We start from the raw sequence: 15,568 nt of genomic DNA, 5'->3' as shown, positions 1-15,568 counted from the left end.
GGGCTAAAGTCTTGACAGGAAAGTCATTGTGTGCCTGTTGAAGTTATTAAGAAAAGTACCCCAACACCAAAACAAAGAGAGACAATGTAGTCATCCATCAACAGGAGAGAACTGGAGTAAAATGTGGCACCTGCAGGAACATTACATTGTAAAGGAATCGCTAAATCTACAGCTACAAAAACAAAATGTCAAACGGTATGCTGAGGGCTGTAAGCAGCCTAGAGAAAGAGAGACTGATTTCTTCTGTGAAATATATGGTTTAATGTAACACCTTGTGCACATGTTCAGATGACATGGAAAGAAAAGAGAAGTAACAGTCCCGTCACCTCTAGGGAAATGAAAATGGGAGAGAGGACCAAGGAAGGTTCCCTGGATGCAGATATTGCAAATCTGGTGGTTTGTTTCTCTCGGGCAAGCAAACAGGCAAAGTCAGACAAGGAGGAAAGACCGAACTTTTAATCTTCAAAGCCGAGAGATGGAATTAAACCCAAGAACACCAATGTTTGAATTAATAATGTTCTCTTCCCTGCCAGGATTGAGTTGCAACATTTAGAAATCAATATTCCAATTAAAAAAATAGTTATTTCTATGTTAGAGTCAAGACATAAAAGAATTGGGGAGAGAAGAATGAATTGATCTGGAGTGAGGAGCACAGGGCAGTAGGGTGTGGGGCAATCAGAAGTGTTGAGTTAGAGAGAACATCTTCCTGAAGTTGTGTGGTGATGGAGAGGTGAAGCCTGTTCCTCTAAATGTGAAGCCTCCAGGGGGAAACTATTCTGTTGCCTCCCACAAAACAGGCCAGCTGCCTCTGAGCTACAGCAGTTCCCAGGCTCAAAGGTGAGTGAAGCTTTAAAAGTTATTTTTCAAGGCCTAATGAATGCAAATCAGAGGTTCTGTGGAGGTGGGTGTTAAATTCCACACCAAGAAGAGAGCCCCAGAGACTCAGCATCTCCAGCTGGTTCAGAGTGTAAAAACTTCCAGACTCATCTAAGTGGGAAAGTTCCAACTACTTTATCAGTGAGCCATCTTGTCCCCACGCCTCTTTCAGCCCAGTGATACAGTATGCTGTGGCACTCCACAGGGCCCTGGGACCCAAAAGGCAGCTGGAGCATGGGAAGAACCTCTCCTCTTAGTTGTAAAATTTCTCCTCCAAAGGTTCTGTGATGTGTCAGGATTTGAGCTTGTTGGGATGTTGGGATAATGGGTGAAGTCAAAGTCTCAGGGCTTTCTTCTCTCCTACCATTTGAGTTAACAGCATGTGGATGGGGCTCCTGACTCCCTGGCTTCTGTTAAATCTGGAGATCTATTCCTGCATGTTCCTACTGTGCTCTGAAATCACCTGCTGAGGGTGAGCCCCTGCTGGGCTGCTAGACAAGAAGGATGCACTCACTGCCGAAGGAGCATCATCCTCAAAGCCAGTGACTGTGTGCTGTCCCTGAAACACCCACCTCTTTCTCTATAAAGGAGCCACTTGCCTCTGACAGGTCCCCTGATGAATCTCTCAGCCATTCCTCCCAACACAGTTTTGTTTCATCACTTGGGACTTCGTACCCACATCAACTGCCAGGCTCATTCCTGGGACCCACAACTACAGTAGAGATCTAAATCTATCTGTGCTCCATCACTTGGAGACATCTTCAAGTCATCAGAATTACATCCTAAACATTCCAGTGTGAGCAGGACACACACACACACACACACACACACAAACCTTCCTCACCCCCATGCAACAGCAACACACCAGCTATTCCATAAACAATAGTGTAAACAAACTTCAGCGTTCTTTTTCTAATAGGACAGTTGGGAACCTTTGAAATAACTCATTAGAATTTGCTTCACAGTCGGGCGGGGGTGGCGCACGCCTCTAATCCCAGCACTCGGGAGGCAGAGGCAGGTGGATCTCTGTGAGTTCGAGGCCAGCCTGGTCTACACAGCAAGTTCCAGGAAAGGCGCAAAACTACAGAGAAACCTTGTCTCGAAAAACCAAAAAAAAAAAAAGAATTTGCTTCACAGCTTCTTCACCCCAAATTCTGTGGACTGCAAAGCCACACTTTTACTTCCTTAATGACACTGTTGTAGTTCCATGAATTGTCTCTTTCTTTCTCCTCTGGATTCTGTGGACAACTGTCCTCATCAAGCTCATTTCATCAGGTGGAAAAGAGGAGGAGACATTCCTATCTTTGCTCTGGAGGTGACTGATATCAGCAAGATCAATTGTGCAGCAACAGGAAGCCTGAGCCACAGACTGTGTGGGGCCAAGCTGAGGCTGAAGAAAGTCACAACATGATGATGGAGCCAATTGTGTAAACATGTACCAGCTTATGAGTGTCCCTGATGAGCCAAACCTCACCCTGCTCCTACCCATGGCATGTCCCCATCAATCAGTGCTCACACAGTCCATACCTGTGTGACTGGGCATGTCCCACAAGAGAGGTCCTCCTTAGTTCTGTCCCTATGGTCAATATTAAATATTTGACAGCTTTTATGAACTCTGAGTGTGGTTTTCAAAAAGTTCTTTCTGTGTCAAGTAAATGTCTCCTTGATACAAACCTTCTTTTGATATCCCTTCCTCCCTCTTTCTCCCCCTACAACCTCCCCTCCGTGTGTGTGTGTGTGTGTGTGTGTGTGTGTGTGTGTGTGTATGCATCCATACGCATGCATTGGTATGTATGTGCCACAGTGGGCATGTGAGATCAAAGGACAACCTCCATGTTGGTTCTTGCAGTCCTCTTTCCTTGAGGCCATTTCTTCTCCTCCCTGTGTGCACAGGCTAGCTGGCCCGTCAGTCTCTGAGGACTCTCCTGCCCCCACCTTCCATCTTGCTTTAGGAGCACAGGAACTGTAGGTTTGCTACTGTATCTCTGGATTCTGAGGATCCAGACTCAGGCCCCCACTTTCATACAGCAGGCACTATACCCACTGGGCCACCTCCCCAGCCTTGTATTTAATCCTTCCTCAGATCAGGAAAGTGTCTGGTTAATTTTATCAAATCAACACAACTAAAGTTGCCTGGGAAGATGAATTCTCACTGAGGAATCGCCGTTATCAGATTGGCCTTTGGGTATGTCTGTGAGGCATTTTCTTGATTAATGATTCCCATGGAAGGCCCTGCCCACTGTGGGTGGTACTGTTACTGGACTGGTGGTCCCGGGCTGTATAAAAAGCAGACTGAGCAAGCCAGGGGCATCCAGCCAGTAAGCAGCACTCCTCCATGGTCTCTGTTTCAGTTCCTGCCTCCAGGTTCCTGCTTGAGCTCCTGTCCTGGCGTCCTTCAATGATGAACTGCGATGTGGAAGTATAAGCCAAATAAATCCTTTCCTCCCCATGCTGCTTTTGGTCATGGTGTTTATTACAGCAATAGAAAGGCAGCAGGACAGAACAGAAAGGGCTTCATGTTTCTGACCATTTCTGTGGAGTTCAGTAATTCCCTGTGTTCCAAAGGATGCCCGATGTCATCTGTGCCTGTGGCTTTTATTTCCCCATGTGGTGTCAGTACCATCGGTGACTGTCCATTTCTATTAAGCAGTGTACAGTGTAATTGATGGCATCTGCTGGAGCTAATATTGTAAGTGAAGGCTGTTCTCTGCTAACCGCTCTCCCATGGCTGTGCATATAAATGACCACAGCAGCCACACAGAGGTACCAAGTAGGACGTTCAGCTGTACCCTTAAGCATCGTGAGGTTTGGGTAGAGGGTTCATTTCAGCAGACCTAATTTTTCAAGCACACAGAGCAGACCAGAGCTCCCCATGCAGAACAGTGGCAAAATGCTCCTCAAGAGTCTTTTCCTAAGTAGGTTTAAATGCCATGTTTCCCTTGGGACTCAAAATCCCTGTGTGACCATCAAAACAAGAGGAGTAATTATTTATCTATCCAGATGGCAAACAGTACTTGTCTTCATACGTTCTCTTCTCTCATGTGCATTAATAAAAGCAAATGTGTCTTCCCCTCATGGAACTTTCATTTGTCTGAACGCCCTGGGAGGGAGCAAATCTAGCTCCTTGGAGGACAAGAGTCTATGTATGCATCTTAGCCCAAAGCAGCAGCTCAGGGTACCTCACAGCAGGCTGGTATCACAATTGAGAGCCTTCAGACAAACTCGCCCATCACACACAAACAGGGGATGTATCACTCTGCATCATGAGTATCCTTCATAAATGAAGGGTTAGCCTTCTTAGAACACTTGGTTAAGGAAATGCTTAACATACATGACTAACACCTTCATATATGCTGCTGTCAACTGCTGGGGTGATTTGATGATTGTGAGAATTGTAAAGGAACAAGGCCCTGGCAGGCTAACACATGCGCATCCCAGGAAAAGCCTCCAAAGGAAAGCTTTCTGCACACACCCTTCCTCCTTCCTTGGTACACACCGACCCACAAACCCCTTGCCACAGTCCTCTACACAGCTACACACCCTACGCTGCACACACCTGTGCTGTGGCCATTGACACAGCCCACTGAAATCATGGCCACTCCTTCTCCTTGATCCTCACTCTGAGTGGCTCCGGTGGACACTAACCATGGTCCATTTGCTCTCTAATAGGTTTCTTTCTGGCTTGGTGTTTGTGCAAACAGTGAGAGCTCAGTAAATTTTCAAGGTGAGTAGATGAATGGATGGATGGATAAAGGCATGTGGGAATGAACAAAGAAGATGTTGTACTACTTTAAGGTTTGGGATAAACACATGTGAAAATTTGAACATCAGTTTTCCTGATGAGGAAGAGTCCAGAGGAAGAGATTGAACTGAAGCCAATAGTCAGAATTGCGAGCCATGGGAAACATGTATGATAGATGGTGTCTCCTCTGAGTTTCAGGCTTAACAGCACACGCATATCCACAACATAATTTAGTGTCATTACAGCAGCGATGTCTGTGCCAAGAGCTGCCACTCATGGGACATCAGGAACAGGACAGTAATTCAAATTAGGCTCTCACTGTGTGCTAGTAACTCACACAAGGACATAATGACTTACATCTGCCCCATGGTAACAGTTCCGTGTCTCCCAGGACCAGTGGGAAGGACTCGAGGGGACAACCACCTATCCATGAGTGGACACTGCAACAGCTTCTGCTTAGAAACCACGAAGGATGGTATTTGGCCAGATGGCTCAGGGGCTAATTCACTTCCCACCAGGCCTGATGAGCTGAGTGTGATACTGAATCCCACATAGGGGAAGGAGGGATCCAACTCCTGAAGACTGTCCCTGACCTTCACACATGTATATATGTGCATACACAGGAACACACACACACACACACACACACACACACACACACACACACACACACACACACACAAAATAAGAAAATTGTTTTTTAAAATAAAAGTCATAAAGGGATGCATTTAACAAATGATTTCAAGTATCCTTGAAAATCTCCCAAAATTATTCTTTTTTCCCTCATTGAATGGGAGGACATCTTTCAGCATATTATATTCTATGAATAAAACTTCAGGGTACAACCAGGCCCACAATTCACAAGCTTGATAATCATTTTACTTTTTTTTAAAACAAAACTAATCAATAATTTCACCAGCTGATTCGAGTTTTAAAAATTGTTTAAATCTGTCTAGAAATAACCTCAGATAAATACCCAATTTGATAAAATAATTTCTACCACCCCGCTCAGTTGAGGGCCCAAAGTCAATAAAATAAGAATGCTAGGTAGCTTGAGAGAGAGAGAATCAACTGCATGCAAGGAAGGTAGAATGGGCATTTCCCATGGTGTGCACGGCTAGAAATGACGTATCCTTTTACCTTGGTCGAAGGGCTTGTTGGGATTCCAGTTTCTGAAATAGTCATCCTAGGAAAGAAAAGTAGAAACAAAGGTCAGATGTCAGAGGCCTCTCCCTGCATAAAAGCTGCCTTGTCCCGTTTCCCAAAACACAAAGGAGAACCCTCACAGTTTACAAATCTTCCCCCAAACAAGCATTAGAATGCAATAAATAAATAAAAACTTCAATTTACTTCTGCAATCCTCACCTTTCAAATTGTACGTACTAAACACTGGGAGTTATAAAAACATCTCAGCCTGATATGGAAACAGCTCTGCTCATCTTAGTTTGACATGTAAGCCCAGTCATCTCCTAAGTGTGAGGTGTATCTGCTATCAATTATACTGCAGGTGATGCCTGGGCGCTCTCACTTATGATTAAGCCCCTGTGTTTGTAACAGCTGATAATTTAACTGTCAGCATTTCTTTTACATGGAGACATATATCTTGTGGTGCACATTTGCAGTTTCCCAACACTTAAGGAGCCTAAACCCAGAGGGCCATTCAAATGGTAGAACACCCCTGGGCTGTATGTTTAGCTTAATGTCTTTTGTTTTAGGGATGGAGGGGGATGGGAAGCCAAGTCTTTTCTGCTCCCATCACAGCCATGTGGTTCTTGCATGCAGTCTGTACCAAGCATGTGCCAAGGTGGGTCCTTCATTACTCAGTTCTTCAGGGTTCTATTAACCTCTCCTTACTGCTAGCAACCCTCTCCCTTCTAAACAAACATCACTGGCCTCACCCTCCCCAGCACACCCACAGCTTGCCAGCAGGAAAGACTATACTGTTCTGCATCATACCACACCACCTCTAGGGCATTTGGCCCTTTTCAGCCGATGGCCAGTTTGTTAGCTTTGTGATTTGGGGCAGGTACTCCACACATCACAGACACCTTCAAAAGGCTGTCTGAAACAAGCCCCCAATTTCCCTTCTGGAGAAGTTAATTTACATCAAAGTGTACAATTAGTTTAAATTACCATCCCCACTGTCCCATGCTGCAGTTCATCTCCCACACAATCTCCTGTGGATTTCATCGGCCTCCTCCTCGTTCAATCACCTGACTTTATTAGATCCTTGTTGAGGATCACCCAAGCCCTCAGATAGATCTTAGGAAACTGGATTTAGAGTTAAATCAGAACATGTTACTTCATGGCCAGTGATTCCATTTTGCAGAGTGTGAATAAACATGAACAGCCTCCCCTGGATCCCAGAGACTCAGCACTAAGCTATTTTTAACTCCAAGGAACTGGTCCGCTTTGCTCCAGCTTTAATTTTATGGCACAACTGTTATGCTCACCTGAATTGCATTGAGATCTATCCCATGAGCCATCACTAAGAAAGTCTAGAATAATCTATCTGCAACATCCCCCCTTCCACTTAATATTTTAAATACAATCCAAATTTGGGGCACTGTGCTATCTAAAAACTGATAGCCAGTGCTAAGTGGTCTTAAGTAAAGGGTGGGAATTGGTGGAATATTTAGCACTCAATGTTTTTGTCTGATGCTCAATATCCTCTTAGCCTTAGACAATCCTGTTACCAGAAGAGTCTATTGTTCATGAGAGCAAGGCAAGAGATAACCCCAAGGGGTTGGTCTCATCACCATAGGACAAAGATAACAAACTATTCAGGCTGCCAACCAATGTACTCTTCTCATGCAAAGTGGATGGCAGCAAGTCCAAGGGCAGTGTGGAGCTTCTGAAATCTTCTCACTTGAACATGCTGTTCTAATCCAGGGGAGCTCTAGAAGGTGAGGATGTGCGTCCGAGGGAAGGGCCAGAGCCTAAGATAAGTTCCTCTACTTTAATTTCACATGTTACATTCTCTTTGATATCCAAGAAAGGTTTGAACAGGTCCCAAGAACAGCATATTCCCTAATGATTCAGAACACTTGAGAACCTGGATGGAATTTGAAGCATTCTTCCAGACCTTGTCTCTTTGCAGGTTAACTCTAATTGCTATTTTTACATTTTTCTTTTGGGAGGAAAGCACAGTTTTAAATATAAAGCCTCTAAAAGCTGATATCTGCCTTAGAATATTTAAAACCCACTGCAAATGTAATAATACTTCCTAATTACTGCAAATGTGAAAGCACACCTCGAACGAAAACTCATTATGCAAAGTAAGTCCTTCAAACAGTCCCTTGCCCAGGGAGGCCGAGTGGGATGAGGAATCATGCCCTGCATCTGATCGTTTTCTCTCCCACTAGAGGAAAGTAGATCACCAAAACACAGGCCAAGGAGCTGGCAGCTCACAAAGCTTTGAGTATTATGAATTTTACTGTAGCTAGTGGAAAACCCTCCACCAGAGGCCAAGATCGTGAGCACTGGGAAGTACTGGATGCAACAAAGGTCATTTGGGAAATGGGCAAGGGGCAGCAGGGAGGGGATTTCTAGCTGTCACATCTACTGCCAGGGTCAGAGTGTGAGGCGTCAGGGCATGAGGGATCACTGTTCTAACATGTACAAGTGGCCCCAGAGAAGCCCACACCCGCTCAGCTGCTTCAGCTGCTTCAGCTGCTTCAGTCTTGGAGAGATTTTGATGAGGTAGAATCAGCAAGGCACAAAAAGCCAGGGATGAAGAACGCCATCAAGAGACTTCACCTGGGAATCTGCTCCTCCTAAAGTCCCACCTAACTAACCACTGGCATCCTTGAGAGACTTAAGGACAGCTATCTATGGGCTCAAACTGTCACTCCACCAATACCAGGGCTGCTCTCTTCTCTAAGGCTCAAGACACAGCTTGTAGAAGCCAGGCTTTTATTTTCTGTCTAAATGAAAACACAGGTGCTGCTGTCCTTTGTAGCATTCTCATCCAGCAGCAGGGTGCCTGGTCCCACACCAACTCGATGCTGAGGTGTGTGACAATACATTCCTGCTAGCAGGACCTCGGAGGCCAGCTGCAAGGGCAGCAGAGACCTGACCTGAGAGCCCTTACCTCTGACCATTTTCCTAGCCCAAGTAAGTTGATACCTATTCAAATTCAGATAGGGTTGGAGGCTACTGAATAGATGGGAGCTTGCTGGGTGAGTCTGTCTGGTTTGGTCTCTTGACAAGAAATGTGGTCATCTAATGATGGAATTCTTTAAAAAAGACTTGCAAGGACCCAGAAACAGTTAATTTTCAGACATAACCTAACTGGAAGAGTAAACATCTAAATATAGTCATTTATTAAATTCAATAACTCTCATTAATGTATTGCCTAGACTGAACAGCATGGATGGCAGAGTTGCTCCCTATCTGCATTTAATGGTCTACCCTGCAGGGCCTAAGAGTGTCAGCTTCTGGACAGGGAGGCACACAGCCTTGCTCTGGAGTCCAGCCAATTCTTAGGAAGAAAGGCAAATTCTATTTTACTGTGCTAGTCCATAAGTGACCTGCCCAACTCTCCTTAGATGTGACTCTCCAAGACTCTACCAGTCTAAACAGAGGCTCAAGCATGAGTTTACGGGCTGACGACTGAAATCACGAAGCATTTCAGGACAGTAAGTACTCTAAAGAGTCAGCCTGACAGTCAGAGAGTAAATCGAGGTTGTATGTCTAAGACAGAGGAAGGGAAGAATGGCTGGTGCTCACAGCCAAGAACCAGAGACTGGCTAGTTCTGTAGCACCATGCTATCATGTCAACTGAGCATATCTTAACATTCATCTCATTTGCTAAATATCCCCAGAAACACAGCACTGGACACTATAAAATGAATAGCTGCTGATAGCTGGTCCATAGGAATTAACTGAATTTTTAACTGTATTAGAGATATTCTGTTCTGATCAGCACCTGTGAAAAGAAAATCTGTACATATACATACATACACACCCATGTGCATACATGCATATGCATGCACACATATCCACATACACACACACAAATATATATAAAGTTGTAAACACATGCATGTGTGTATTTTTATATCACATGGTACATATTATAGCATATCATAACAAATGTGTGCATTCTCACAAGTCATTTTGTGTATGATGAGACACATAAACACAGTCATCTCTCCATACCTTACATGCCACTTGTACAGATTCAACCTGGTATCAGAAGCCTTTGAAAAACACCTGGATTTCCTTATGATTCACCAAACCATGTGGTCTAATGATTGCATAGCATTTACACTATATTAATTATCATGTGTAATCCAGGGGTGATGTAAACTACATGGAGGACACGAGCAGGTTCTATGCAAACACTGTGCAACTGATTTCAGAGATGTGAACATTTGGGTTCTTGGGGTCCTGAAGCAGGTCCTGCACAAGTGACTACATGTGACAAGATCATCGCATTCTACTGCAGTCTGCTAAAGGAAGCTTGGAGTCTGCCTAACACGAAATGAGGCCAAACCTCTGCGGACTCTGGGTGATCAAGTCCCCTCACCGTGGACAGGCTTATCCTATAGCACAATCGAACATGATCTCTCTTCCCTTGTACCACAGCCCCCAAACGGCTGACACAATTTAGCCCCAATATTCTCCAGGGGGTTCCCTTTCAGGAGGCTCCTACTTCAGCTACAGAGACTGTTAAAGCCAACTCCAGGGAAAAGCTGGGGGCAGAGCCAAGCAAAGGCACCCAAATGCTGTGGCTCTGAATATGAAGATGAGGGGTAATTTATTATATACAACAGCTTCAGAAGCCACAGATCAAAGACACTGAGTGCACATGAAACAGATAATTTCTCCCTCATACATATTTTAGCTAAACTGTTTGAACCGTGCAGATCCATCTGAAGATTACCTGAGACAATACAAATTGCCAGCCTGGAAAATAAATGAGAGCCTCATTTATCCTGACCAGGGGTGAACAAGAAAGCCGTGAGCAGAGGAAGCAAGCTACAGAGAGGTCACAACAGTCACTGTGAGGTCATCTGTGGGGCCACTGTCAATCAACAGAGAGAAGTGTGTCTCTCTGTTGTAGGGAAGCAGTGTTTCTGTATCAGTAGCATCCCAGATGGAGGCTAACTCCGCCAAGCACAAACCCGTGAAAAGACCCATTGAAGACAGGAGTCAAACTTTCTGAAGGTGACTCAACACACACTAGTTCACCTCCCTTTCGTGACATTTGACGGGGTGGAGTAGTGGGGAAGTAGGTTGTTGGGTAGGAGGTTTCCCTAAACTGGCTAATAGAAGTTCCAGACCAGGCTCTTGTAAGGCCATCTACTGTGTAATAGGACATTTTCCTATGACTTCAATTCTTAAACAGCGGAAATGCTTGCTAGTCAACCTACTATGTGATGCAAAGCAGTTCATCTGTTGCAAAATGACATGGCCTCCTATCCAGCCACCTCACCCCTGAACTGTGTCCCTTCACATCTCTAAACCAGTAACATGCTCTCTCTCTCTGTGAATCTGTTCTGTCAAGCCTGCCCCATCTATCACTAAGGAATAGCCCTGGTGAGGAACCCTGAATAAAATGGTTCAACTGACCACCAAGTCCAGACTGGGCAGTGATTTGAAGCCACTAAACATCACTCATGGGACTTTGGTTGACCAGGGACAGGAGCTGTGTGCTGTAGTGCATTTCAATGCGTATGTATGATCCTGCCCACCCCCCACCCCACCCCCGCACACACACACACAAATACACACATGCCTGAGCCTAGGTGATGTTTGAGCCGCATATTCCCTTAGGTATCACTCCACAGTGCATGATAAATTCTTGATGAATTGCTTCAAATACGAGAGAGCCGATCTAGCTTTAAGAGCACAGCAGCCCCTGAGAAATCCCCATAACTATTACCAGTGTGTGTAAGCACAGGTGGGTGGATGTTTGTACACACACTCTAAATCACTTTCACCCTGAATAGAGCTATTCTTTGATAAATTGGTCTGACATTTGGTGTAAAGTCCTGCAGGCTTTAGACAGAATGATTTAGAAAATAACAATGTGGGTTTCTCCGCTCTTTCAATAAATAACCCACCAGTAAAATACAGATAATAACTGACAATCGTACTTGTAGTGTAACTAATGAGAAAAAATAACACAGTCAATGGACTGCTTATATACATTTGATAAATTACATCCCTCACATATACCCATGAGAAACAAGCATGTATATTCCTGGTTGGCTGAATGCAAACAAATATTTACCATGGAGATTAAAGATCTGAGATACAATTTACATTTTATTTTGCAACTATTTTGATACTATGTCTACATAGGGTTTGAAAGCAAAACCTACCTCAACTTCCTGAGTCCGAAAGCATAATGAATGGGAAAAAATAAAAGAATCACATCAAACAAGAAGGAATGTACACATTTTTGATAAATGCATCAAAATTTCAAAACATTATAAAGGTCATAGCCAGTTATTTTGAGCCACCTACCATCATTCCTTTGCTAAGGTCCATCACCCACAGAGCCCACGAGAAAGGACTTAGGTAAAAAGGTAATGACTGGGGGGTGGGGCATTCCTCAGCTATCTGTGCATGCTGCAGGAGAGCTAGCAAAACTCTGATGAAACCCAGACACTCATCCACTGTTCCCATCTGCAAGAATGTCAAATTACTCATCACAACATCAGCCCAATCAATAAACGTTCCAAGACAACAACAAAGGCCAAGAATAATAGAGCTTCTGTATTTCTGCAAAAGCATCATTTGCCCTAAAGCTCCAAAATAGCTGGTGGGGAACTTCAAACATTGGACAGCCACAGAACTATGTAAGATGAGTAGGACTGACTCATCTTCCTCCCCGCCCCCACCACCCCTACTCTCTCCCCACCCCTGCTCCCCTGCCAGTTAGAGTTGTAACTGCTGCAATGAGCTCTCCTTTCTCTGGGACTTACTGTCTCTATTGAGCCATCCAAATTGGGGTGGTAAGGTGTTATTGACCCAAACAGAAAAGGAAAGTCTGTGGTTCCTTCTCTGAACTGTGTTCTGTATCTGTTCTTGCTTCTTCTGCTGACACAAATGATGAAAGGACACTACGTATACATTCATCCTGAACCATGGGGCAAGACCAATGCCACCCATGCCCTTGTCCTCACCAGCAAAGCCGCCAGCTTATCTGAGCTAATGAAAGGCAGTCTTGTCAAAATCTAGGAAGGAGAGAAATCAGTACCATGGACTCAAAGGCAGCAGGAGCTAGGGCAGGCTTTGAAGTGGGTGTGGGTTTGAGATCCTGCTCCAATACTTCTTAGCTGAGTGGCCTCCATAACACTGGCTTCTCTGAGCCATGTTCCTTATCCACTGGTACCTACCTTAAAGATGCTGTTAGAGTCTGACAATGATCCCAATGCCCAGCATGGCTGGCTTTCAGAAATAAGTGGCAGGCAAGTGCTCTCGTGCCCATTGCTAGAGCTTTACATCAGTGAGGTTCCCCAGGAACACAGAGGGGATCATAGGCTCTGTGGAAGTGGTATGTTTAAAATTTCTATGATGTGATTTCTGTACATTTGAGTTTTACCAATGAGACACACATGAAAGGTGACCCAGCTGTAACAGGAAACAATTACAAAATATTTTCAATCTTGGCTATTTTATTAGTCTCTGGTATGAAGAAACTAATTCAATGTGACTTGGAAACTTGAGTTGCAGGTCTGCTTCTAAAGACCACACGCCCACTCTACAGTTCAGTGACCCTCATCCAGACAACACAGCCTGTCGAGCAGATGGAGGCAATCTTATGACACTGGACTGCTCCCTGCTTCACAGTATACAAACGCTAAGGTGAGTCCCCGAACCCACACGTAAATGTTTCAATTATGACTAACTGTATCCTAACACAGAGACTGGGCTTCAATAGGCAAAATTTCTATGTAATCAGTCATTTGCATAAAGAAAGCAGATGAGGGATCCCTGAAAGTGTCTGTGCTGCTGGCACACCAAACAAAGTCCTTGCTGTCTCAAAATATTAAAATTTCATTCCCCAGAAAGCACAAATGATAGGCGGCCTGAGACCCAGGTTTGTCCAGGTATTATGGATTCCAAATTAATTATGTCCCACTATGTTTCTGATAGTCCCCCCACACCTGACTACTAGGCCTCCATGAGCATGCTTCCGTTTAACAACAGGACACCGTGCACTGAAGGACGGCTTGGCACTTTGAAGGAGCACTTGTTGCCTTTGCAGGATTGTTTCCTAGCTCCCACATGACAGGTCTTAGTCTGCAACTCCAGGTACAGCCCTCTTCTGGCCACAGTACATGGCCATCATGTACTACATGCACATGATGCATACACATTCGTTCAGGCCAATGCTCATGCATATAAAATAAAAATAAATTTAAAAAAAAAGGAAAGGGGTGCTATCTTTACGCCATCACACATTCCCTCCTCCCCACTAGTCTTCTCTGGATTATATTGATTCCAGGAGAAAGTCACTGTCCCTGGCTAAGTACTGGAGCAGCCAACGGACTCTCTAATCACTGATTCCTATCCTACTCTGGAGATGCTGACTAAGGGGCTTGGAGCATGGTGGTGTTCATCATGATGGCATCCAGCATGGGATTTTTAAAGAGCATCCTAGGTGACTGTAGTCTAGCCCTCAATGGGGCAAAGGAAGTAGATCATACACTAACTCAGACCAAGCGACAGGTGACCAAGGGAATGTCAGAGCCACTCTATATAGCATGCATACCAGTCACAGAACACTAGAGGTCCTCTGTCCAGCTCTAGGGCCTCCCACATGCACAGCATGGCCCCTGGGGTACTCTCAGCTGGGTATACAGAACCTCTGACCACCCACTCATTCAGGCAAGAATCCAGCTGAAGCTGAGGGGCTTCGGTGGAAGAGCGCTTGCTTAGGATGTATGAGGCCATGGGTTAAAGCCCAATACTCAGAAGAAAAAACCCATGTTATCTGGCTTCACTTCCTTTCCTTGGTGGTAGCAATCCCATGCTTCAAACTCCCTCTTCTGTGGCAGTTCTCTGCATCCACACCACCGCTTCCTCCATCCAGGACAGTTTTCCCTGCATCACCACATGCCCCTCCCAGCCTCCCTGCCTCCCACAAGCGCTGCCAGCTCTTCTCCACACTGCTCCCACAGTGGCCTTCTAAAGATTACGTCCAGAGTGGCTAGTCCACTAACCGGGCTCCTAGGGCCCGGCCCCTGCACGCTTTCACTAGCTCACTCCAGTCACACTCCAGCCCCCTTCCAGCCAGGAATGAATGTTTTTGGTTTTATCCTTTATTGAAACAGTACAAAATCTGCTTGACTTCTGAAATGCTGCCCATGCTATCCACTCAACACCTGAAACACACTTCCCCATCCTCCATGGCTACCAAGCCCTCACTCCATCAAACTGGCCTGAATGCTGCTTGTCCTGGAAGCCCATGCTCTTCCTAGCCCTGTGGTACCTGACTGGTTTGCAGGCCATACTGCAGCAGCTGGCTGGTGTTCTGTAGTTCTGCCACAGAAGTTAGTCCCCGGGGGTGGGCTGGGTGGCTTCACCGTGGGACCTTAGTGCCAACATGGCGCTTGTGTTTAATACACATATGGATCAGCAGAGCCGGAATGAGTAGACGATGATCCCACCTCTGCCTGATTTCCTGGATGCTGCAACATCCCCCCCCCACACACACACACACATACTTTTCTACTTGGATTCAAGGCCATGAGCTGAAGGACTGGAGTGGAGAAAAATGAAATGGGCACCTCCCTGTGGTGACACCAGGTGGGGCAGACATGGGGACCCGGGAAGCAGAACAATGACACAAGGAGAACTTGGGAGGATGGGTCAAGGTGTGCAGCACTAGAGTGCTCAGTAGCATCCTTACCTCATATCATCTCAGAACAAGCAGACTTTACAACCCGTGTAAGCTGAAATCTGGTGTATGTCGAATGAGACACGTTC

General features: G+C 45.3%; 1 protein-coding gene across 2 annotated transcripts in view; it reads right to left on the bottom strand.

The window, feature by feature from the left end:
* Window positions 1-15,568, bottom strand: part of Spock1 (SPARC (osteonectin), cwcv and kazal like domains proteoglycan 1) — a 495,109-nt gene that overhangs the window by 267,600 nt on the left and 211,941 nt on the right. Inside the window, exons 1-2 of one of the 2 annotated variants that reach the window (XM_052727129.1) lie at window positions 12,098-12,144; window positions 5,759-5,804 (exon numbers count right to left, since the gene is read on the bottom strand). In XM_052727129.1, coding sequence (XP_052583089.1) covers window positions 5,759-5,804; window positions 12,098-12,121 — 70 coding nt within the window. In that variant the 5' untranslated portion in view covers window positions 12,122-12,144. Of the gene's footprint in view, window positions 1-5,758; window positions 5,805-12,097; window positions 12,145-15,568 lie in introns of those variants that run through there. The other variant, XM_052727130.1, reaches the window with a different exon arrangement.

This window comes from Peromyscus californicus, unplaced genomic scaffold, assembly GCF_007827085.1.
Source record: "Peromyscus californicus insignis strain IS unplaced genomic scaffold, ASM782708v3 Scaffold_8__1_contigs__length_139910024, whole genome shotgun sequence".
NCBI classification, from domain to species: domain Eukaryota; kingdom Metazoa; phylum Chordata; class Mammalia; order Rodentia; family Cricetidae; genus Peromyscus; species Peromyscus californicus.
Note: the sequence above shows the minus strand (reverse complement) of the source record. Positions and strands in the feature narration are given on the sequence as shown.